General features: G+C 37.9%; 1 protein-coding gene across 2 annotated transcripts in view; it reads left to right on the top strand.

The window, feature by feature from the left end:
- The first annotated feature begins 564 nt into the window (after nucleotides 1–564).
- slc25a37 (solute carrier family 25 member 37) overlaps nucleotides 565–27,268 on the top strand; it is a 29,037-nt gene continuing 2,333 nt past the window's right edge. Inside the window, exons 1-4 of one of the 2 annotated variants that reach the window (XM_079827822.1) lie at nucleotides 565–871; nucleotides 21,722–21,950; nucleotides 22,170–22,226; nucleotides 25,025–26,130. In XM_079827822.1, coding sequence (XP_079683948.1) covers nucleotides 680–871; nucleotides 21,722–21,950; nucleotides 22,170–22,226; nucleotides 25,025–25,539 — 993 coding nt within the window. In that variant the 5' untranslated portion in view covers nucleotides 565–679 and the 3' untranslated portion in view covers nucleotides 25,540–26,130. The remainder of the gene's footprint in view (nucleotides 872–21,721; nucleotides 21,951–22,169; nucleotides 22,227–25,024; nucleotides 26,131–27,268) is intronic. The other variant, XM_079827821.1, reaches the window with a different exon arrangement.

Here is a 27,268-nt window from a genome sequence, read left to right as displayed (position 1 = left end):
GGCCAATAATATCAACAGATATCATGTGTGGAATGACAATCATAAGAGCTGCAATTAACATCAGCAAAGTGCTGAATAATTACAGACATACTTACAATCTTTCATTTCAGCTTAGGAAAGATCTGACTCTACAAACACATCATGTTTGTAATTGGTCTGCATAGATTAAAGTGTATTAGTTTATTTGTTGTGTTGAACACAAAAGAAGATATTTTGAAGAATGTCTGTAACCAAACCATTGACTTCAACAGTATTTTTCATACTATGGAAGTCAATGGGGACCATCTTTTGATTACCAAAACTAATGAAACTAATACACATTTATAACAATTTGAAGGTGAGTAAATGATGACAGAATTTTCTTGAATGTATTTCATTTTTATTCATACGCCTAATCTATGCAGACCAATTACAAACATGTGCACTAGTAGAAAACCCTCCTGAAAAGAAGAGTCAATGTACTTTTTATTGGTAAACATCAGTTCTGAGCCCCACCTTCAGGTTCACCCTACCGGTCTCATCGTCTGGCGCGCGACCGCTGCGTCACGGTGACGTCACAGCGTCGCTGGAATGATGATGTCGGTAGTGGTGGTGGTAGTAATGTGCGCGCTCGTGTTGCCGTTTCACATCTCCGCGTCTCAGCCGTGGGTTTAACCCTTCCCAGCGCCGCTCTTCACGCATGGAGTTGCGCACCGACACGGTCCTGGCGAGTCTGGAGATGTCGGAGGTGGAAAGCGACAGCGGACCGTCGGAGGGCGACGTGGATTACGAGAGTTTGCCCCCTCACGCGTCCCTGGGCACGCACATGACAGCGGGCGCCGTGGCCGGAGTGCTGGAGCACACAGTCATGTACCCCGTGGACTCAGTCAAGGTAACTCAACTCAACAACACAGCAGAGCAGAGCATGAGCACATTCAAGAACATGTGTCAGATGTGCTGTTAGCAGCCCTGTCCGTAGCCTCCAAGCTTACTTTTCAAACAAAAGTTAGGCTAGATCACCATGGCAAATCACTTGATGACTCAACCCTTCTCAAATTGGCCAAAAACAACAAACCAAGTTAGACAAGCACAGTCGGCCATGCTTTTTGCTGTTAAAACGCGTGAGCATGAGCACTTTACTACATTACAGCAGTTTAACGCATGCTTCAGTCACTGACAGCTGCTCAAATGACCTTCACTGCTAGAAAAGCCTGGTATTTCTCTCTAGACTCGGTCATTTCAAGTGTCAGGTAATTCACATATGCAGTGCTTCGTGAATACAAACACTATGTCCTACAATAGTGTCATAACCTTCCACTATATTTGCTGCAAGTCATGCTTTGTATGCATTCTTTCATTCATTCATAAGTCATCTTGGTTGTGTGTTTATCAACGTAGTAGAGACATGCCTTCTTGTGAAAAGAAGTGTTTAAATGTATTGACTGTGCACTTGTAGTTTACTTAAAATCATAAAAGTATGTTTTTCGAAAAAAAATACACTAATAAAAAGTTGCTGCCTTAATTTGAGTACAACCAACTTGGATTTGTAAGTAATTTCAACTTAAATTACATTTAAACTAACTTAAAAAAATAGTTGAATCTTGTATAACTTAAAAAAGTTGAATTTTACTGAAATAAAAGGCCAGTTAATAGGGTATGATCTTTTGTGTTTTAAAGAAGTAAAGTGTGTTATTCAATATCACATGTAAAGTTAATAGACTAGTTAAGAGTACAAAAAATATTGTTGGTTTAACTTAAAAAAAGTTAAAGTTACCTTAAAATTGAGTTCATTGAAATTAAACATTTGAGTTAATACAACAAAGGAGATTGTTTTAATAAATGAAAACTCTGAAAAAGATGGTATCTGAATCACATTAATTATCTAAGGTGATTTGACAAAAGATAAAAAAGTTTTGATAACAAATCATGAAAATTATTCTTTACAGTGTATAAATTAAAAGTTCTGTTTATTTAATTTGCATCTTTGTTCTATTGTTTATTTGTGCTATTGCTTGTAGTTTGATTATTTGTTCCTATTTTATTATAGACTGTTTAGTAGTTACTTAATCTATATTTTATATTATATTTATGTAGAATGTTTTAATTTGAATTGTTCTTACATTCCATGTCAAAAATATGGCGAGTAACAATTTACAAGGCCAATGGCGACTCGAGCTTCAGTGTGTCTGTAGAGGGTTGGTCTTAAGTTCTTAAAGTATGCTAAATACTTTGTACTTCACAAAAGCTTGTTTTTTTCCCCCAGTACACTTGTTACAGAGTCCACACTTGCATAATCTGGGTGTAAGTGGGTCAAGACCATAATGGTGGTAGTTTATGGACCACCCCTAGCTGGGGTTTGAACTTACAACCTTCTAGTTAATAGGCTAGATCTTTGACCACTAGGCCATGGCATCCTCGAATAGAGGAAATTGATGAGTTAGGGAAAGTTCACCTAAAAATAATTTACTAACCCTCAAGTTGTTCCAAACCTGTTTCTTTCTTCTGTTGAACTGTAAAGACGATATTAATAAGAATGTTGGTAATCAAAGAGATTTTGGTCCCCATTGCCTTCCATAGTGTGGAAAAATAATACTGTAGAATTCAATGGGCACCAGAAACTGTTTGGTTACAGACTTTCTTCAAAATATCTTCTTTTGTGTTCAACACAACAAAGAAACTCATACAGGTTTGGAACAACGTGAGGGTGAGTAAATGATGACAGCATTTTTATTTTTGGGGGAACTATCCATGCAAGTCAGCATGTCGTCTTGTCAGATTTTTTTTTTTTGAGGAACAAAAGGTTATCTCTGTTTCCCCCTTTTTATGCATATTATATCAGAGGTGATGGTGTCGTCTCATGATGTTGAGTGGAAATGCCAGGGTGTTTTTGTGTGTGAGTGCAGCGCTAATCTTCGGACTAGCCTCGGTCCGGCTGTAAAACAACAGTTCATTCAAACGCAAGCCTGGCAAGCCAGCTAGTACACTGAACAAAACAGTCCTTTGCTTCCAGTTCCTTATTGTAGGTATTCTAGCTCTATCTCTGCACAAACTGGTGCTCGGGACAAAAGTGTCCTCCTAACTTTGTCTTTTTGGGAAACTTGCGAGTGAAAGTGATCTGTCACTGTGCCAGATTGCTCTGTGGATCTATTCTGTGGGACTGGCGTAGGCTATTGTCATTGTTTCCTTAGTGGCTGCCAGATTTGATTCGCTCGCTGCTACGCGTTTGAGAGCCGTACACTACGTGTCTGGAGAGCACATAGCCACAGAGACGCTCTGATGCCTAACGAACCAGAGGCCCTGGACTTTACCTGGAAGGAACTGGGCTGTAATTGGTTTGTGTGTTCAAGGGTGTGTGTTAGCCGACCGCAGACACTGAGAAAGAAACTTGGTCAGAGATCACAGAGGGATACGCCATTAGTAGGACAAAGGGCGAATCTCTCTCATGATGATGCTTATGAAGAATCATTATTTGTGTCTTGTAGGAAGTAGGAATATGAAATCATTACCAAGGGTCCTTGTTGTCATTGCATTCAATAAAATTCAACAAAATATTTCATCAAAATATAATTGTCTCTGCATTTGAAATAGCCCTCTCTTCATTTGATGACACTGTCCACCTAAACCATGTGGGCAAAGAAAATGTGCTGTTTTTAAAAATAGTAAAAAATGACTGAATACATTTCAAATAATGTATAATTATTAGGGGTGGGAATCTTTTGGTACCTCACGGTCTGATTTCGATTCTCGGAGTCTAGATCCGATTCCAAAACGATTCTTGATCTTCTTTTTTTTCCTTATTATTAATTAATTAGTTTACGACTTGAAAATCTTAAAACACATCCACATGCGCGAGCGCTCTTTACAAAGCGCACAAGCATTTGAAATTGAAAGCAGCCTTGTGTCAGTGAGTTTAAAGGGTTAGTTCACCCAAAAATGAAAATTCTGTCAATAATTACTTACCCTCATGTCGTTGGACACCCGTCAGACCTCCGTTGATCTTCGGAACACAAATGAAGATATTTTAGTTGAAATCTGATGGCTCTGAAAGGCCTCCATTGGCACAATGCACGGTTCACTCTCAAGACCCTTAATTTCAAAACACATCATCATGAAGCTTCGAAGCGTTATGAATCAGTGTGTCGAATCATGATTCGGATCGCGTGTCAAACCGCCAAACTGCTGAAATTTGGCGATCCAAACTGCTGATTCGACTCACTGATTCAAAACGCTTCGAAGCTTCATGATGCCGTGTTTTGAAATCGTCATCACTATATAAGTCGCTATTTAGGGTTTTTTTGCGCACAAAAACTATTCTCGCCGATTCATAAAGTTATTGTAGAACCACTGTAGTGAGATGGACTTTGTAACGACGTCTTTAGTACCTTTTAAGGGTCTTGAGAGGCAACCGTGCATTGTGCCAAATCTTCATTTGGTCTTACAGGTGTCGAACGACATGAGGGTTAGTAATTAATGACAGAATTTTTATTTTTGGGTGAACTAACCCTTTAATATTTTTGATATATCAGGGTTCCCGCGGGGTCTTAAAAAGCCTTAAAAGCATTGAATTTATTAATTTGGAAATAATACCTTTAAAGACTTTAAAAAGTCTTGAATTTTGATGTCTGGGTCTTAAAAATTGTGCAGTATGTAACTTCTCCGTATTGTATTTTTCCTCAAAAGTTTCATTTGTCAACCACGATTATTTTGATTAAATAACGTAGTATAAATAAAGAGTGGCGGAACCAATAATTGAGAACGCAACGCAGCCCCGGGTCAAAGTACAAAATACTGTGAACACATGGTGCCTTCAGTAAATGAAGATCACGCGCTACAGCACCACAACCATAGACTGCTACACAACACAACACAGACCTCAAGCAACAAGCAAAGGAGAAGCGCGAAATAGGTATTAATTTTTTATATAAATGGTCTTTAAAAGACTTAAATTTAACTTTAAGAAATAAAGCCTGCAATCCAAACGACATAAACGATGGCTTCGAAGAGCATTTGCAAGGAAAATACCGGCCGGCGGGACCCTGCACGCATAACATCAAGCGCACGTTTCTCACAGTGCATCCTGTGCAATGAAGCACACGAAATAATTTATATATTTTGCCCACCCCTAATAATTGTCAATTCATTTTTTGGCCGAAGTATTCAAATATGTATATTTCTACATGCAGTAATGCACCTCTTCAATAATGAGCATGTTTTTAATTTCTAAAATAAAATGATTTTTGATCTTTGTATTTGTATATGGTTAATTAAAGGGTTAGTTCACCCAAAAATGAAAATAATGTAATTTATTACTCACCCTCATGCCGTTCCACACCCGTAAGACCTCCGTTCATCTTCAGAACAAGATATTTTTGTTGAAATCCGATGGCTCAGTGAGGCCTGCATAGCCAGCAATGACATTTCCTCTCTCAAGATCCATTAATGTACTAAAAACATATTTATACCAGTTAATGTGAGTACAGTTGTTTAATATTAATATTATAAAGCGAAGAGAATATTTTTGGTGCGCCAAAAAAACTAAATAACGACTTATATAGTGATGGCCGACACTCTTAAATTTCAAAATCAAAATTTTAGTCTGAAGTATTGTGTTCTAGGTCTTAAATAATTTCACGTCCATGTAACGCTACCACTATTGCTCATTTAAATGCTCCCACAGCGCTTAAGAGTGTGTGTGTGTTTATTCCGATGTGTTGTAGTTCTTTCTTTTTCTAGTCCAAGTGTAATTCGCTGTATTACGACTACAAATGAGACCAACATACATCTATGCATCTTATATTGCAGCCAATCAGCTTTCATGTTACTGGCGCGACTCTCTTTCGGATTCTACCACAGACACACAAAACGGATTTTATACTTCAGCTAACAGTTCTCCAGTTCTGTGATCGTGAAAGCGAAGGCGAATCTTTCTCACCTGCTGTCTCGCATAAGTGACGAGGACCAGGCGAAGCGATTGCGCAAGGTGGATGAATGACCAAATAAAAAGTATGATATGCCTGATAGCACTTAAAAAATAGTAAATAAAAGCGATGTTAACCACAAATTCAATTTGGTACTGACCATGGGTACTGACACATGGACCAACTTCAGACTGGCTGCAGATTCTGTGCATGCGTTTGCCGCCTGTCAGCGCTCACGCTAGTGTACAGAAATATGTCCTATTTCTAGGCTTATTGCCCTTGAACGATCAAATACACACATAATTATGACTGTCCATGTCCATATTGGCGGTTATGTCTTCAGTAAACAAGTTTGGGATGTGTGTCAGTATTGGATCTGCACATTACTGTAGGTCTTAAAGTGAAAGTAACATAATTTATCCCATACCCGCTCTTTTCTGTGTCGTTAATGTTAAACAAACAACAACAACAACAACAGGGGAAAAAACAGTACTTAAACTCAAGAACTGACTGTTTACTTGATTACTTCATTACTTGAGAACTTATTAAGCAGTTGCTTATTGCTGTGGTTTAGGCCTACTTGTAAGATTTTTAGTCATATTTCCCACCCTATAAGCGATCGTGTTATTAAAGCTAGATAGCACACCAACTAGCCAACTAGCCTTTTTTTGTTGTTGTAAGATACCAAACAATATTTATGCATTTTGTTCGTTTTATTGTCGTGTGTAACTATTGTGCATCTAACATAATAATATGGTAAATGTGCCATCCTAATTATTAAAAAACATGGTAATTTCTGGAAATTACCACCTCAATTTTACCACCAAAGTAATTTATCTCAAACAAATCACCCCAAAAATATATTTATATCTATTGTGAAATTCTTGTGGGATCGAGCTCAGGGGAAGTACAAGTTTACTGATACTTTGTTCAATTTGAATAAATTAAATGCCTTTGTGAGTAATTTTGTGATTCTGCATTTCCTTTGTACGTTTTTTTATTGCGTGATATAGGTCTTACATTTAATTCATAATGGTCTTAAAAAGGTCTTAAAAAGTCTTAAATTTGACTTGGTGCAACCTGCAGAAACCCTGCTTTAACTTAATGGTTATATCACATGACATTTTTTGAGTAATTGAATTTAAACTTTCCTTAAAGTTTTTAAAACAAAGAGTGCTTTTCTAGGAAATTGGCACATTTTAAAATAAACCTTTCCTACCTTTTAGAAGATTGTTCCTTATCTTTACTGTATACACTTTAATGTGTCATTGACCCAAATGCTATCACATCCCAGACTATTTATCGAGTCAATCAAATCCTGCCTTACGTTATGTCCTGTTTAATATTTACTTTTGCTCAAAAATACAGCACACAAGTTAAATGTCGCAAAAGCCAATCGGTATCTTCATTTTTAAAAGATGAGTTAAATGAGATCAGAATGGTAAAATGGTTATTTCTCTAACAACAGAAGATGAGCTGTTAGACTTGTAATGATTTGTGTGACAGGCCTGTAAATCATTTGTCAAACATCCAGAAAGAGATTAAGCAAATGCTTCCTCTAAGCTTTTGTCTGTTGAAAAAATGTGTCTTCAGGAGCAAGGGAAACCAAGATTTATGTTAGCATTGAATATGTTGATAAGTGACTGCTTATCATTTATTAGCTATTTTAAAGATGACAAGCAGCTTCTATTATTACAGATTCTACTCATCCACTTTATGATGCTCTTCAGCTCCTTCCATCCGGTTGCCGGTTTAGAACTCCCTTGGCTAGGAAGAAGGCATATAGGAGGAATTATTTTGTACCCAATGCAGTAACTATTTTAAACAAGGTTAAGTGATTGTGTGTGGGTTGTAGAATTATGCACGATTGTGGTTTCTATTTTCAGTAATTTAAAATGTCTAAGATGTCTCTTTTAATAATGTATTATGTGTTTGTTGATTGTTGTATTGTTGTACGTATTGTTGATTTTGAGTGGTGTGAGAGCCTTTTAACCGAAGATAATTTTTTGATGTTGCAAGCCAGTTACCAGAGCACATGTGTTTGTAGTAACTCCGGCTGTAGTGTTGTAATGATTCAGGCTTTGTAGTAAAACTGGAATTTCCAGTGTGTGATAGATTCTGGGGGATTTGCCAGCTGTACAAGGTTTTTAACTTCCTAGAAGCACCTCTGAGGATCATTTCAGGACACAGTCTTGCTTTTCCATAAATGACCTTTACACACACACACACACACACACACACACACACACCGTGTCTATCTGTCATTCACGCTCTTAGAAAATAAGAATGTGAAAAAGAAGCACCATGTGCATCAGTTTGTGAAATGAGGCATCTCTCCATTCATTAAAAGCTGTCCCCACACTAAAAGATGTTTCAAATCTCATCAGATTTTTAACATTTGAGAGACCACAAACATGACTCGACTGATTTTACCGATAATGATAAATAGGTTGGACTGCACTGACCGATATTAATCAACCAATACAGTTTTTTAAATTGATACCGCATGAAAACAACCATAACAAATAAAATAGTGCTGAACATTGTCGTGCTTAAAGATGGTCATCGTTAAATGTCTACACATAGCATTGAAATTAGACACGTGTTTCTAAAATAGATTTTTTTGAAGTAAATCTTTGTCTGTCATTCTTTTTAAGCTATGTTGCTAATGTCATATTGTATATTCCACTCAGTGTATTCACTTTAAAAAAAGAAAAAGAAAAGTTGATTTAACTTAAAATTGTAAGGCAACTTGCTGCACAGCTTTTTTGAGTTTACTCAACTTTTAAACAAAGTAGTTCACTTAACTCAATTAACTGAGTAAGGTCACATATCTCCCAATTTAAAGGGTTAGTTCACCCAAAAATGAAAATTCTGTCATTAATTACTTACCCTCATGTCGTTCGACACCCGTAAGACCTCCGTTCATCTTCGGAACACAAATGAAGATATTTTAGTTGAAATCCGATGGCTCTGAAAGGCCTCCATTGGCACAATGCACGGTTCACTCTCAAGACCCTTAAAAGGTACTAAAGACGTCGTTACAAAGTCCATCTCACTACAGTGGTTCTAAAATAACTTTATGAATCAGTGAGAATAGTTTTTGTGCGCAAAAAAACCCTAAATAACGACTTCTATAGTGATGACGATTTCAAAACACGGCCTCATGAAGCTTCGAAGCATTATGAATCAGTGAGTCGATTCAGCGGTTTGGATCGCCAAATTTCAGCAATTTGGCGGTTTGACACGCGATCCGAATCCGAATCATGATTCCGAAGACGAACGGAGGTCTTACGGGTGTCGAACGACATGAGGGTAAGTAATTAATGACAGAATTTTCATTTTTGGGTGAACTAACCCTTTAAGATCTTTTGTTCAGCTGATTGAGATTTTATAGTTTTTTTATTTTGTGTTGACATTTTTTTATTTTGTGATTTCTTTAGTTGGGCAATTTGACGACTTTTTAATAGTGTTTTCTGGCTGCTGTAACTGAGTTTGTTATGGCAAGAAAAGCAAGCGAAAACACAATCAGATGCTGTCGGCTGCTCGATGATAAGAATATAATCACTGTGTAGTGGCTTAATTCACTGATTTTATGACTGAGTTTAATATGAGCAATATACTATTAACTTTGTTTAATCATGATTCCAGAAAAGAGCCAGCACGGTTTTAATCAGAAAAGCTGAATAAGGTTTAAAACCGGTTGTACACTAAGCACTTTGACCTCCTGTGAGATTTACTCCCACAGACATCAAGAATCAATCAGTCTATGAATCTCAACAATGGTGATTGTTTCATGCTGCAGGTTATTCTGGGAGCCATGGATGAGTTTTGCATGATGCACCCAGAATGCATTGTTAACTTGCTGCAACTTGTATGCTTGTTAACTAAGTCGAATTTACAATTAATACCAGGTTGGTCCAACGATTGTTGAACCAACTTCTTTTCACTGGTTAAGCCAACTTTTTTGCATTTAATTGTCTGTTAACTAAAACATAAACATAATTAACAAAAAATGATGTGAGTTGGATTTTTACAGTGTTGTCAGGGTTAATGAACAAAAGCTTTTGAAACTCTATACAACATGCATTCAACAGACATGATATTATAAAGTCTAGCCTAGGTTCTCAGATACTGCGATTTCCTTCTCACATCACTGAATTCACCATTAACTATTCACCTGAACAGTTTATATGGTATCATTGTAATCCTTGACCATCAAAACATAGATCATTTTCTGTGTTATCATGTTTGATACAAAATACATAATTTCGTTATGGCGGAAAGTAAAATGTCTGCCATTGCTGTCACAAGGTGTTTTTGCGATGGCTTGATTTCTGAATATGTTCAGGGCCCCAAACTGTATAACTGTACAAGTGTACCAAGTTTCATGCTTTTATGAAAATGGGAACATATCACCACAGAAAATTTTGTTTCAGTCTAAATTAAAATGTCACATTATGGAAGATTAATGTATTCTGTTGTCTTTATACCCATTTAAATGTGTAGTTTTTCCACATTTAATCATTGAATGAAACTCTTCGCAAGACTGAAATTTCCCTTATGGATGTCTCTGTGTGTCTCTGTGTGTCTCTGTGTGTCACTGTGTGGTTCTGTATGGCAGCGTTTGCTAATATTGTGAATGTGATGCATGCATGTACAGTAAGAGGCAGAGGGTGATTCAGAGAGATTCAGCAATACTAGAGGAACCAGAATAGAGAAACAATAGGCATGACAGAGCTTTTCCTCTCCAGACATTGATCCAAAATAAACACATTACAGCAATGCAAATGAACCACTTCTTAGTCCATCTTACACACAACACAAGCGTTGTGCTCTTTGTGCATTGCATAAAATTGCATATTATCCAAGTGCTTGAATTATTGAAGGACAATATATATGAAATTAGTGTTACATTTTTCGATAAAACGCAAATACAATCTTTTTTTTTTTTTTTTTTGTGCAAAAATAACCCGTCTGATATAGATACATTTTGCATGGCTACGACAAGATATTGCTCATATATTTCCAAGTATATGATACAGCTTTCATTCTTCATGTCAGTCATATTTTAATGGGGGAGAAAAAAAAATCAGTTTGAACGAGAGCGATGGAAAGCGATATATTTGTCATAGTATAATATTAGCCATTACAAACTTATTTAATTTATATTATTAAATACGTTTTAGTAGTATTTTGGATACTTTATATCTGTAATTCGAGAGCAAAAAACAAACAATATTTTAGTCACAAGCCATTAGATAAAATCTTCTACACTGAAAGTTCTAGGTCTTTGTTAATGTTGCCACATCCATTGCATACTTTGCATGTGCTGCACTTTAGCCTATTTGTACCATTTTGTTTTATTAGTATATTTTTATTTATGTATTTATATTTTTTTAGGGTTTGAAAGATAATACAGATATTGTTTGATAAGAGATCTCTGATTGCAGTCCTTGAAAACCAAAATAATAGTGCTTAAAGTCCTTTAAAGTCCTAGAATTTTATTTTACAGTATCTGTACGAAGCCAGAGCATTATAAACATGTATTAGAATTTTTTTTTTTTTGTAATAAATTGATTTGTATCCCCTTGGTCCACATTAATATTATATATCATGTAATATATTATGTGTGCATGACCAGGGTACAAAAAAAATTCTACACTGCTGTTCAAAAGTTTAGGTTCAGTAAATTTTTTTGAAGTGTGTCGTACTCAACAAGGCCGTTTATTTATTATCATTAGCCATTTTTAATTTTCCAATTTAAATAGCAGATTTGCATATTAGTAAATGGACTAAAATGACTACAAATATAACATGATTAATCATTATAATCTCTTGACAACTATTAAATATGTATATGCAATCTGTAAACTATAGTTTAATTGACGGGTGAAGTTTACATCCTGACGGTGGTATTCAGTGTAGAGCGGAGGGATGGGCTTGTGTGTGTGTGTGGCTCATGGGTGGGCTGGGGCAGAGGTCATAATCTCACACATACAGAAGGGTGTGGATGTGGAGAGTGTCTCTTGTATTTGGGCTGGGTTGGTTAACAGGCAGTTATGTACACGTGTGTACACACACACAAACACACGCATATGGTACATTCTCACATTACCATTGAGACTGTCACCTCTCTGTTACGATAGATGTTTGATAGTAACCAGTTGAGTTTAAGCATTCATATAATGTCACCTTATCACAGCTGCATAAAGCCAGTAAAGAAACTTTGAATGATGCAAGAAAAACATTTCTAGTGCTATGAGCACTTTTCAAGTCTTAGATGCTACATCACTTTATTTTAATATTAAAATCTATATAGACATTTACATAAGCAAATATTTTAAAATCCTTTTCAAATTATTAAGTAACACTTAATTGAATTTTACAAAACTGCCCTCTTTATTCTCTGTCTCCGGCTCATTGTGTCTTCACTGGTAGTTGAAAACCCAATTCATTATTCTTTATAACTATATTTATTTATTCAGAGCATTTTGTAATACACCTCTGCTTGACATAGGGATGGCTTGATACCACAATTTTGGCTTCGTTACAGTAGGGATGCGCGGTATACCGGTATATATTTTATTTCACGATATCATGATTTTGCTCATTTCGGGATATGCTGCTGTTCCGAAGTTCACCGCTACGCAAACTGAGGCGAAACCGGCAAATGTGGCAACATAGAGGAACAAAATGGATAAAGCAGTTGAATCTCACTCAACATGCCCAAAACGAATTAATAAAAAGAGAAGCAGAAGTGAAATTTGGAATTACTTTGCTTATTAAACTGATGAAGAACCATCAAACCTTGCCAAGCATTGGTCACTTGCCCATCCTGACTTGTACAAGACATTAAGATATCGACAGGTGAGTGAGGTCAAACGTTTTCTATAAGTCTCCACAAGGTTTTTACACGCTGTTGCTGGTAGTTTGGCCTATTTCTCCATGCAGATCTCCTCTAGAGATCATCATTCAAACCATATCATTAGTGATCGACCGATATATCGATTTACCGATATTTCCCCCGATATTTAAGCATTTTACCATAATCAGATATCGGTTTTGTAATATCGGATTTACCGATAAACGGCGCCATCTTGTGGGCTTTTTTAGAATTGCGCGCAGGGTCGCCATTACAGCGCATCTGAGGCGAGACCTGGGGAGACGAGACAACGGCGTGCACAGGTAAAGTATACTTGCCTGCTTTGCTGTAATTAGTCAACTTTATTTAACATAAGTCATTAATACACAAATTAGATGTTACATAAATGCCTGAAATCTAGCTTGTTTATTCAGGATTAGAAAAATGCCATGCCATGGGACCTTTAACCATTAATTCGCTAATAAACATCAAAGTAGGCTAAACAACTCTATGGATATTAATTATTTATTATCTCCGCGAACGACCGCAGTTTGAGTAGTTCTGTGTAAATGCATAGATAAACATCAGTTTGTCAGCAGATATTTCATAATCTAGAACGACAAAAACAATTCTGATATAACTTAACATACCATTTGAGAAATGCAATAAATTACGATGTTTTGTTTGTTATATTCCAGAGAATATTATTCAGTTATTTAACATTATCCAGCAAATTATTCTTCACTCTTTAACCTATTAAACAGTTTATAAATCTACTAAAACTGTAGTTTAAAATTAAGTATTACATTTCTGCAAAGTTGATATGACTCCTGTCTTTAATTAATTTTCTCCATTTGAAAACATTACACAGTCTACATTTATTTTGCTTATAGTTAACATTAGTGTTGCTGCTGATGCTTTTTATAAATACAATTATTTTTGTAACATGAAGATTCAAATTAACATGAAAGACTACTAATTTTCAACACTTTTTTTAAGATGACTGAAAGGATGAAAACCCAAAGTGAACTATGGACTTACTCAGTCATTGCCAGGGCTGGCAGTTTGCAAAGAATGCCAAATGAATGTGAGCATGGGGTCAAAATCTAAAACAACAAAAAATACCAGTGCACTTTTTTTTATTTTTTGCACTTTCAGACCCCTCTATTTATTGGTGTATAAATAAGATTTGTTTTGTTTTCTATGCAAGGAGTGAGTGATTGTTATAAAAAAAAAATGGTTTGTTCAGTTCAGTGTTGAAATTGTGTCAAAAACAGAAGAAAAACAGTAAATAAATATCGGTTCTGTATATCGGTTATCGGGCACATAAAAACAAAAACTATCGGTATCGGTTCTAAAAAAATCAATATCGGTAGATCACTACATATAATTTAGACATTTATTTTCTTTGAACACTGATCAACGCATGTACATAAGATTGCATTGTTTGGGCATGCATACTATTGCACTATTTACATTTGCGTAAGACATAGTGTTATGAATACTCACTAAAGATTACTTACTAAAGATGGACATTTTCGACATAATTTTGTGTGTATTTGACTAAGGAAAAACAACTTGATTTGGAATGCGCAAGCTCTTTAGACTTGTGTGTGTGTGTGTGTTGTTGGTATGAGCGCAAAGAAAACTCTCTCAAAGAGCTCCCATCCCATGTATTACGAAATGCTATAAAATCACTTGCATGTTCAAATTGGCAAGGTTTAAAAAAGACGTTGGCAAGTGATTTCCATCAGCTGTCCCCAAAAAAAGTCAAGGCGCGCAGTATTGCTGAAATTACTTTGTACAAGAAAGTTTTTAAATTACTGATTTGATGTGATAATCTTTGCTGATTAATTTCCGCCAATTGGCAACCTGTGGTGTCGAAATACTATTGGGTAAACTGGCAGCGTGCGTTATCACAGACCGAAACAAAAATAGACATTCCGACACGGAAAGCACATTTCTAAGTAGAATAACTGGCTGTAGCTTTGTTTTTCAGAGAAACGAGTATGTGAACTCAGCATGTTTCCTAAATATCTGCAAACATATTATGGTATTTTTATACTTTAGTACAGTCAAAAACTTACATACAGCACTTTTAAGTTAAAGAGGGCAAACTTTGTGATTCAACTGTGCATAAGAATTTGAAACGCATTGTTCTCCTTCCATGTAATAAATGCATGCCTGAATGAAAGGTATGTATATGAAACGCATTGAGAGGTATGTATTTGAAACGCATTGTTGTCCTTCCATGTAATAAATGCATGCCTGAATGAGAGGGCTTTCTATCGTATTTACTTCAGCTGCTTTTGGAAAGTCAGTGGTAATTTAAAATGTCCACATTTTATAGCGATACCAATTTGGGCCATTTTGACCTGCGCCAGGGTTCCCACGATTCTTGAAAGTACTTGAATTTCAGACACATGGATTCAAGGCCTGGAAAGTACTTGAAAACACATATAGGTCCTTAAAAGTGCTTGAATTAAATTTGAAATAAATTTGGTTTAGAATGGTGTTCTTTAAAAAAATTGTCCTACAGTATATGTGCTATCAAAGACAGAACGAAACGTTGCTTATGTTCGGGGGGTGGAGGGGTAGCGGGGAAAAAAACTTGAACCTATGGAGAGCAGTACATACACTTGCTGAAAATGAAAAGTTGCGATTTTCTAGGCCGATATGGCTAGCCTAGGAACTATACTCTCATTCCTGCGTAATAATCAAGGATCTATGCTGCCGTACCATGGGTGCAGCGAAGCAATGATATTACGCAGCGCCTGAAAATAGGCTAACTTCTGTCATCATAACCAACGTGACAACCTGCTGTCACAGAGAGAGTGCTGGGGACTATTTTCAGGCGCTGTGTAATATCATTGTGCCGCTGCACCCATAGTACGGCTCAAAGTTCCTTGATCATTACGCAGGAATGAGAGTATAGTCCCTAGCCATATCGGTCTAGAAAATCACAACTTTTTATTTTCCATTGGTCTTAGTACACAATGTAACTACACACATCACAACATAAATAGGAAAATGTTGCCGTTATTTTGTCACTTATTGAGCAGTAGGCTAGCTGGAGCCATTTACCTCCAGTCTTTGTGCTAAGCTAGGCTAGCGGTGGGTGCGTCTGACAGAGTTGAGACACAACCAGACATGGAGATGAGAATGGTATGTATGGACTTATCTAACACTGGGGGATACGGTGAATAAGCTAAAGTCCCAAAAAGTCGGCATGTTCCTTTAATTAGCCTACTTTAAGAGGTCTTTCATGATACTACATGTGCTGGGTTATGAATCTGATAGGTGCTTGAAATAAATTAAATGGTGCTTGAAAAAGTCCTTGAAAGTCCTTGAATCTGGTGTTCATGAAAGTGGGAACCCTGCTGCGAGGGAATGATGAAGGAGATGTAGCTGTTGTGGAAAAAACGACACAATACAGTAGAAATCGCTCTCCGCTTCGCCATGTTTAAATTTTATGGCCCGTTCAACTCGGAAACTCGGTTATTAAAATTTCCCAGAAGTAAATATGTCTTGATAGGGCGTTCATGTCAAATTCCCAACTAGGAAACTGGTATTTACGGCAATTCCAATAGCCTGTGAAAGCAGCATTTGAGTCTCCTTTTCCAACGAAGGAAGTTTGTTTAATCTCAGAGGAAGTGTAACCCATTGAGGTTTGGAGTTTCAAACATATATTTTCATCGCATTTGGTGTCTTTCTTGATGTAATTTGAGGAAACTACACGGGCTCAGTGTTTTCTGTGGCATATTTAGCCGCTCTTCTGCTTTTCATCCGCTAAAGCCCTTCAGAATGCACGCCTGTTCCTAAATAGATTAGTTTTTAACACCATTGCTGTTATAATAAAGCATGTGCTCAGATTTATTTACAGAACCGTTTGAAATGGATCAGAGTTTTCCACACTACTCATCTGCGTTAATGTTTTCTGTGAGATCTCGGTGATCCATCTAGCTGTTGCGGTGTGATGACAGGGATTTTATTTTGAGTCGTTTTGGGCTAATTAACTTTTCTGGGTGTTTGTCTAGTTCTTTTGTTGAAGAAGAGGTAATGGAACCCTTTTGATTAGCTGTAATAACACCTTGTTCCAAGTAAGCCGTAACCGGTCACACCGGTGTGTCTAGGGTTTAGGTTTAAGTGGTAGAATAAGATGGATAATGGGGGAAAATGGTTGAAAAAGATTATTTACAAGCTTAAACTTGCTTTACATTGACTATATAACACTTCATCATCATGCATCATATGTGTGTTGTAGTCTAGATCTCCATTTTTGTTATGAAATAATTTATTTCAAAGGATAATATCATATCTTAAGTTAAGACCTAAGATGGAAAGTTTCTGTAATACGCCCCCTGAAATTGAATAAAGTAATCAAATGTAAAACAACATTGCATACAATCTTCACTGTATGAATAAAATAAGGATCAATCATTATAAGTTATTCAGTCAAGAGCAGCGAGTGACTTCCTTGTCTTTTGTTGTTTGATTAACACTAAAAACATGCCGACAGGATCACTCAAGACTTACAAATGGGTTCCTATTGTGTAAGTTCCTCCTTTGTCTCTTGTGTCAAAATCCTTTGACTGTTCCTATTCTCCTGTAATTTTTACAGTGCACCTGAGGGGGCACCTGAGACCTGCAGTGACGGATTGATTGACAGCTGTCTTAACTCCCGACGATGCTAGCGAAGCAGCAGTGCAAGAGAGAATGGATCCACTGACCTAATCTATGAACGGTCAAATCCTTAATGAATGCCACTATAATAGATCAGATACATGCAATGTATTTTTATTCAAATTAACTGAATCAATAGGCAGTGCAGGACCAATAAGTTCAAACCTAATAGCTTATTATAAACAGATTTCCTCAAATAAAGTTAGACTCTATGCGCCATCATGTTAAGGTATTGTTGTTCGTTACCATGGCAACCACTTGCATGTCATGGTTTGAAAGTGCGTCTCATGTAGGGTTGGGCATCGTTTTGATTTGAACGATTCTGATTCCGATTCTTAGTTTCGATTACGGTTCTTTTCGATTCTCGATTCCGATTCTTTGAGGGGTGGATTCACAACATGTCACAGGCTCATTTCACAGAGGAAAATTATATTTTAATTCAATAATGAGTTTTAGTTTTGGGACTTTCTACGCTGGCATTTTCACTTGCTTTGCTGCAAAGGTGAATGGAGTTTCACACCGAGTCCCGGTTTAACAACAGCATTAGCAGTCATATTAGGACTGCTACTAGCGTCGGCAATTTGCGTATAGCTACATTTATCTACGAGGGGGAAAAATAATTTCAGTAACGTTGTTGTTCACCACAATTCGCAATTTGGTCAAGGGCTTTGTTATTACACTACAATCACTTACCTGATTATGATGAGGTGGGATAATGTTAGTTCACATTGAAATGAAAATAAAGCCATCTTTTACTCACCCAGCTGTTGTTCAAATGCGCGTGTTCCTGTGTGTGCGCACTCCAAGCCGCAGTAGCCTCGTGCAATATTGTCATGACAACCGGTACACAATATTCACTTAAGGAGGTTATATTATTAGTATTATTTCTTATCAGATACGTTATAGAAAAGACGAGAATCACGTTTTTTTCTATTGAGCATGATTTCTCAAAATGGTGTGTGTGTGCGTGCGTGCGTGCGTGCGTGTGTGTGGTGTGTGTGTGTGTGTGTGTGTGCTTATCCTGGGTGCAATGACGAGTGCGAGTTATTATAGTAGGCATGAGCGCCGGCGGCTGCTGACATAACGGCTGCTCAGAATAACGGCCGAGCTCAGTGTTTTGACTGAATAATACGGTTTCTTTCTCGCAAAACCTTATAGTATGCCCCCTGAACACTTTCCATATGGCGCGCGTCTCCCTGTATCGTTGCGTGATACATTTGTTTATTTTTTGTAATGTTTTAGCTGATCGCCATTCACTGCCATAATAGGAAGGAGCGCGTGCAGGAACAGTATTTTAAATGTCATAGGACATAGGGCACTGGGACAACATCAGGGTAAGTAAAAGAAGGCTTTATTTTCATTTCAGGATGAACTATCCCTTTAATAACGTTGGTTAGCGCAGGGTTGCCCGAGGGACAGACCTGCGCAGCATTTCAAACACGCTACACTCGTTAATTTATACACCACATATTTGTAGTGCATCCTCCCGTGCAAGAAATAAGTTTGTCATATGTGTTGCACTGTGCCGACCCAGGCTTTTTTTTAAAAGTAAAATAAAGCCACACTTTTGAGCGCCGCTTACCGTGCTCCATGGCTGCAATAGAACAAACGGGCGCGGCAAGCACTTCCGAAAACTTGCGCGTTTGGAACCGATGATCGGAATCGAAAACAAAATTTCTAAACGATTCCAATGGCATTGTTATTTTTTAAACGGTTCCAAGTTGGAACCGGTTCTCGATGCCCAACCCTAGTCTCATGTATGAAAAGTATCTATACATGACGGGCAGCAAAAATATCGCAAGAAAAGCCTGACGTGTACTGACAACGGAATTATTTAACCGTATTTACTTCATTACAATGTTGATAGCAAGTGTCAAATAACTTTCATTCATAATATTTCTACTTCATGTTGTAACATGAGAGTTAATACTGGAGTGAAGCCGTTCTCATGTGATTGGGGAAAACATTTCTTAGGGCGTGGTGAGCTCGGCGTGGGTAGTGAGCCATTGGAAGAACCAACATACCTACAAAGTCCAAAAAGAAAATTCAGCTGCAGTAGCCACCGTTCAACCTTAAGAGGACAATATATTGTAGAATTAAAACACTTTAAATGTCAAAACATTTACTCGAATCAGTGAACAGCACTAATAAAGCCTCAGTCTTGCAGATCATTAACTAAAAAAAGTTGTTTTAGAGTTTAGTTACCCTTTAGGACAGGGGTCTCCACACTCAGTCCTGGAGGGCCGCTGTCCTGCAGAGTTTAGCTCCAACCCCAATTAAACACACCTGAACCAGCTAATCAATGTCTAACTAGGGCCTTGAAAGACACTGATTAGCAGGTTCAGGTGTGTTTATTTAAGATTGGAGTTTTTCCCTCTTTTGCACCTCCCTTTTAAATCGCTAATTCAAAGGCAAAAGTAAAAACGTTTTACTCTCGCTCTGCTTCACTCGGTCCGCGCCAGTGGACACGCACCGTTATAAATGTCCGTGCACATTTTTCAAATTGGTGCCAAATCGGTGGCGGCAATTGCTTGAATGGTGGGTTCATTATTATTCTTAATGAGAAACACAACAACAAAACAAAATAGGCACTTTTACAATTTTGCTTTAAAACCAAATTTTCCGCCATCGTCTTGTCAGTCAAGAGTGAGGTGAAATCCGCGTGGGAAAGTGATGTAACCATTGTTGCTGCTGAACACAGTAACACTAGTACAGCAAGCCTAGTTTAAACACAGATAGCAACGTATGCTGATAAGGTCTTACCCATCAACACCCGGGAGATGACGTTGTAAATGACTGGTCATATTAGAGCATACAGCACTCCAATTGAACTAAGTTTACAAAGAGTGACTGTTTTGCCCATCATTGCTGTTGTAACGTATTGGTAAACCCGAATGCGTATCCATCGTCAGAAACGTACATTAGCCGAACTCTGATTTAAGATGAACCGCGGTGCAAGTGCGTGCCGAACCGTGGGTGGAGAACAGTATGATTCAAGCTCTGTTCAATGAATGAACCCTAAAGTGTTTATTGAATAGAGCTTGAATCATACTGTTCTATACGTTCAGCAGTTTTTGGTAAACAGTACAGCATAGTGTGCATTGATTATTACGTCAACCACATTTACAGTATCATTTTATTATGGAGAGTGGTGGAGATGCAACATTGTTAACATTAATGTTAATGTTTTTTCTTGTATTTAGCCCTCAGGTATTCCTTACTAATTGGTCACACTTATACTCTTTGGTGGTCAAATGTGATACACCTTAAAATTCTGTCATCATTTACTCACCCTCAACTTGTTTCAAACCTGTATGAGTTTCTTTGTTCTGCTGAACACAAAAGAAGATATTTTGAAGAATGTTTGTAACCAAGCAGATAGAGCAACCATTGACTACCATAGAAGGGAAAAAATACTTTGAGGAGATCTTTTGGTACTAAATAGCCTACTATTTGTGCAATAATTATGGTCCATTAATGACCACTTAAAACATTTTTCTTCTAATATTTTCATTATTTATATTACAATTAGTGTAGTAATTAAGGTTAAACTAGAGAATTCCAATGCAAAGAGGCAAATTTGAGTCATTTTGTGGCTGGAAAAATAAAAATTGTACAGTAGGCTATATACATTTGAATTGCTACTGAATCAAGATCGAAATCGATATTTGTGCCCATCGCGAACTCCAAACTGAACTTAAAAGTTGGCAACCCTGATTTTGAATCATTCAAGTAGCCAATTGTTCTGAATCAAAATGGGTTTTAAAATACTTACTTAAAAGTGTGGGAAGCCTAGCCTATACTCCCTCCAGAAGTATTGGTGGCAAAAATCTGAGTGGTCATTTTATACTTGATGTTGCTCGTCTCTTCATGTCTGAGCGGGTGTGTTTTTGGACACAATAAGCTGCAGTGTGTGGATCAGGCTTTATTCCCGCTAAACCACGGCCTATTCCCGTCAGTCTGTGTGTTATGATGATCCGTGCCAATTCATTCACATTAAACAAAGCATGTTTTTATAACTGAGCTGAATGTTGGGATGGACGGCTTCTATCTCTGTCTACATATTGCTGGTATTTCCTTCCGTTTTTTGTTAATAATTTAACGATCCTTTTTGTTTCGGTCACAAAATATCTATTTTATCGATATCTGATCTTATACTGATCTTCATGATTTGGTCTTGTTCCTGTTTGTAAATATATTTTGGTTTCTTTGCATATCAAATGTTATTCTTTTTATGGTTGATGTTCCTTATGTGCTGCTCTCTTTCTGTTCTTAGACACGTATGCAGAGTTTACAGCCGGACCCAAAGGCTCAGTACCGCAGTGTGTACGGAGCGCTGAAGAGGATTGTGCAGACTGAGGGCCTCCTTCGGCCCTTGAGGGGCCTCAATATCACTGTACTGGGGGCCGGCCCCGCACACGCACTCTATTTCGCCTGCTACGAGCGAATCAAACGCAGCCTTAGTGACGTCATACAGAACGGCGGCAACAGCCACATTGCTAACGGTAGGAGACGGGGTTAATTTCCTCAAGTCTTAATGAGTGTCCATTGATTTCTGATTTTAGAACCCAAGGGCAAGGGATCGAGGTTTTATCATTTGAAAGGTTCTGGGTTGTTTTTGGGAAATGGAAGGGAAAGTGAAGTGCTCTCTTGTCTGGGAAATAGGACATTTATGATTTTCTGTTTTGTCACTTTATAGTGAATTTTTATTTTTTCCACTTCAGGTGTGGCAGGAAGTGTTGCAACTGTCCTCCATGATGCAATCATGAACCCAGCTGAAGGTATTCTTCTTCTACTGTCATTATCGTCAATTTTAAATCTTATAATTTTGTACTGTTATGAGCAGGGCTTGACATTGACTATTTTGTTCACCAGCCACTGTGGCTAGTGGTTTATCAAAGTTACCAGCCACTCAGCATTTTCAATGACATCGATGGAAAAACTGCCATCTAGATTTTTTTTTTTATATTATCTCATAACTTGGCAGCAGGTTTATTAGGCTTCTGTCACTTTAAGGCCTGACGCATGGATCCATGATACTGTTACACATGCGTTTTCTTTCTCTACTGTTTACGTTCACTTCAAACAGAGCTGACTGTGTTTACGTGAATTAGGGCTGCTCGATTATGGAAAAAATCATAATCACGATTATTTTGGTCAATATTGAAATCACGATTATGTAACACGATTATTTCACATGACTTTGGGAATGTGTTGCATTTATTAAAAAGACACCTTTCAACAATTCAATTGAAATTGTAACATTTGTTGTACTTTTTGAACTATTAAAATAAATAATATAACATATATTCAAATCAAAGTATAAAAGTATTCAAGTAAAAATGATAACCACAAATAAATAAGATCAACAATATGGTTCGGCTAGATATGCTTTTCAGGTTTTTCAGGTACGTCTAACATTAGTTTTCAGGTACAGAAATGTATCAAATGTAAAATAACTGCATATTTGAGTGCATAAATTAAAGATTAATCCTATTAAACTTACAAAAGCTATTCAATCAAGAGCAGTGAGTGATGTCCTTGTCTTTTGTTGTTTGACATTAAACAGACAGCAGTTAAGGCTACTGCCCCTTTAAGACCTAATGCTCGTATATGCGTCGTCTTTATCAACTGTATAAAGTTTACTTAAGGCATATACAGACTATGTCTGCTAGGATACTCATCAAGATGGACGTTGACATACGTTTTGTGTGAGTTTGTCCGTTCAAGAGCAAGACTCAGTGCACAGTGCACATTTTCTCACAGCGCGCGCGACTCAATCGCGTCTTCTGGCACTAAACCCGGGTGATGACGGCGAAAATTACTGGTCATATTCGAACATACGGCAGCACTCGCATGCATTGAACAACGTTTACAAAGAGAGAATTATTTGAAAAATATGAAGGAAAAAAAAGGACGTTTATACAGCACCCCTGCTCTCGTCAGTTTTTGTTTCTTTATTAGATTGTCATAGGTCACTCTGTATTTAATTTTCAAGTGGTTAAACAAATTCGTAGTGTTCCCTTTGGTTGCAGCCACTACCATGTAGCAAATCTTGCACGTAGCATGTTTCTGCTCGTCGTCTGATTCCTCGAAGCCAAACTGTTCCCAGACAACGGAGTTGGTTTTGCCTTTTTTGCTCACCAAACGCTGCTGTAACTGCCCTCCTTCTGCCATCTTTACTCGCGCCGAGTTTTTAAATTCCAGCGGATGATATGCACAGGAGTCACGAGATTCACAACCTGAGAGAGTTTGTGGCTTCGGGAGGGGCGGATGTGCGCGTGCGCGTTTCATTCAGAACGCAAGACAAAATAAGAGTGTTCTTGCAAAACAGAACATGGCAAAATAATTGTTTTTTCTCGATTGTACTATTTTGGTGATCGTTGGGAGCCAAAATCGAAATCGAAATTCAATTAATTGCACAGCCCTAACGTGAATACTTGCCAAGACCGGCATTTTGACATTATTTTGTGTGTATTTGACTGTTTAAGCGCAATAAGCAGCGAAAAATAACTCAATTTATTTCGAGCCAGCAGCCATATCACTCTGTAGCCCAAGACTGGTTTCCCACTGAAGCTAAGCAGCGCTGAGCCTGGTCAGTGTCTGTATGAGAGACCAACTGGGAAAACTAGGTAGCTGCTGGTAGAGGTGTTAGTGAGGCCAGCAGGGGGTGCTCAACCTGTGGTCTGTGTCTGTGTGTGTCCTAACACCACAGTATAGTGATGGGGATACTATACTTTAACAAGGACCGTCCTTCGGATGAGACATAAAACTGAGGTCCTGACTCTCTGTGGTCATTAAAAATCCCAAGATGTCCTTCGATAAAGAGAAGGGGTGTAACCCCGGCATCCTGGCCTAATTTGCTCATCGGCCCCTGTCCATCATGGCCTCCTAATCATGGACCAGTAGGTGGCGCTGCACCAAAACGCAGCATGTTGCCTCAGGTTATGCTTGTGATGACATGTACAAAGTTTGGTTTGAATACGAAAAAGCGTTGAGGAGATAGTCTTCTATTTTTGCAAGCACTACGTTTTTGAAAACAGTTTGATGAATCAACTTGAATTCCATAGCTTTTTGTCGCCATATTCCTAAAATGATCTGGTTCAATTTTTTTGCAAATCGGGTAAACCGTCTAGGAGTATTCGAAAAGTAGGATTTTTGGTGGGAAAATTGCCACAAGGTTCAGTCAAATCGGCCTGAGCCACAGAATCAGAGGACAAATGAATTTTGTTTAAAGTTATTAGCATAAACGTGAGTGCATCTTTGGACAGTTGGTGGCGCTAGAGGGATTGAGTTAGAGACTCAAAATTTGCTATGCTGACAGTTGAGACTGTCCTCTATCTGTGTGCCAAATCGTAACTTTCCCGCAAGCGCTTCTATGGGCTGCCATAGGAATAATAATAATAGGAACGCTAACGATTGCAATAGGTGCCTCTGTACCCTCGGTGCTTGGCCCCTAATAATTAATGGTTCATAACAGTCAGCATAGACTCACCCATTTGCATTCTTCAGAGAGTTATGTGTACGCTGAGTGTTTTAAGTTTTAACATTTATATATTGTCTTTTTCTTTTCTATTAGTGGTGAAGCAGAGGATGCAGATGTATAACTCTCCATACCGCAGCCTATATGACTGCTTACTGACGATCAGTCGCAAGGAAGGACTGGCCGCCTTCTACCGCAGCTACAGCACTCAGCTAACCATGAACATCCCCTTCCAGGCCGTTCACTTCATCACTTACGAATTCATGCAGGAACATTTTAACTCAGAGCGCCAGTACCGGCCTGAAACGCACATCCTCTCCGGAGCGGCGGCCGGAGCCGTGTCCGCTGCCATAACCACTCCGTTAGACGTGTGTAAGACATTGCTAAACACGCAGGAGAACGTTGCGCTCAGCTCCGCGCATGTCAGCGGGCATCTCTCGGGCATGGTCAACGCGCTCAGGACAGTTTACCGGCTGGGCGGCGTGCCGGCGTTCTTTAAAGGCATCCGAGCTCGGGTCATTTACCAGATGCCGTCTACGGCCATCGCCTGGTCCGTCTACGAGTTCTTCAAGTACTTTCTGACCCAACACGAGCCACACAGTCCCACATGAGGCCCGTTCAGCGGCCCATCCAATCCAAAGAGCGAGTGTGAAGATCAGCGGATGTTGGAAGAGGCCTTTGGCAAAGGGGAATGTAGATGCACATTTCATATGCAGTAGACACTCCAGTCGCCAACGTATTAATTTATTGGAAGAGTTTAATGTTGTTACAAGAATGTATGGACGCTGCACACTACAGAACCTTTCTTGTAAACATGACTGAAACGAAAAGGTAAAGATGTGTAGTTTTGTTTGTATTACCACCCATATATTTATGATGGTGTGTGGATGCACATCTATATTTATATATGCACCGTTTAAGACAAACCATGTTTTTTTTTTTTTTTTTTTTGGCTTTTCTGGACTTTCCCAATTTTCAGGGGCTCAGGAGAGTTTGCTTTTTATTTGAGTTATTTTTAAGAATTTAAAGGGATAGTTCAACCCAAAACAAAGCAGATAGAGCAACCATTGACTACCATAGTAGGGGAAAAAATACAATGGTAGTCAATCGTTGCTCTATCTGCTTTGTTACAAACATTCTTCAAAATATCTTTTGTGTTCAGCAGAACAAAGAAACTCCTATAGGTTTGGAACAATCTGAGGGTGAGTAAATGATGACAGATTTTCATTTTTGGGTGAACTATCCCTTTAAGGCATTGCTGAATTCTGTTGCGCAATAATCAGACCAATTTCTATGGTTGCTCTGATTGTTGCCTAATCATCTATGAAAGCTGCCTGGGTTTCAAACTATTTGGAATGGGACACACTGCTTTTTTAAAACCTTGATGTGTTTTATCAAGAATACATTATATATGGCATCTTCCCTGATTAATACGTCTATTAGTAAGGGAAGACGCCATATTTAATTTGACTCAAATAAATCGAGAATGGAGCTACAGTAGATAATAATTCTGAGGTTTTGGCCTCTGGAATTCTTTAACAAACTCACATTCAGTTAAATGTCAAATTATACCCTGAGAAAGTCAGTTTACATACACTTCACATTTTTTAAGATGGACTATTGAAATTTGATTTAAAAAAAAGAATGAATTGGATACTAATTTAATCAAATCACACTAAAGCACTTCTGGAAAAATGAAGCATGGTGTATGGATTCCTCTGCTAAATATATTCTAAATGACTTTTACTTTAGCTGTGGTATTTGAAAGTTGAAATGAATGGGTTTTTGTTGTTTTATGACACCATTGCCATCGATATATAAATATATAATTACGGGACATGATCTATGCAGTGGGTTTTGCGTCTTTGGAAGTTGTATTGCTCTAAAGCCGCAGTTGAAATCACAAACCCAAATTGGAATCTTTATTCCTTAATGAATTACATAGGAGGTTTCATTGCTGTTTTTCCTCCCCTGACAATCTCTTTCAGTCTGGGATCAGGTTTATTCTGTTTCTTTTGTGTTCTGCCTCTGTGAATCTCCAGATTCAGTCGCCCCTTCAGAATAGAGCTTGCCTTGTTTACCAGAAATAGACCTTACTCAGAGTAGATGGCGTATTTCATTTGTTATGAAACGAAAACAAGGCCGATATTAAGACATTGAAAGTGTGGGTTCTGCATATCGGGCCTCCTTCATGAAAGTTTAAAGGGATGGTTCACCCCAAAAAATGTCCTCATTTACTCACCTTCATGTCGTTCCAAACCCATAAGACATCCGTTCACTTTTGAAACTCAAATAGATATTTGTAATATACTTGTCCATCCATTGAAAGTCCACCCAATA

This window comes from Gobio gobio, assembly GCF_949357685.1.
Source record: "Gobio gobio genome assembly, chromosome: 10".
NCBI lineage: Eukaryota > Metazoa > Chordata > Actinopteri > Cypriniformes > Gobionidae > Gobio > Gobio gobio.
Note: the sequence above shows the minus strand (reverse complement) of the source record. Positions and strands in the feature narration are given on the sequence as shown.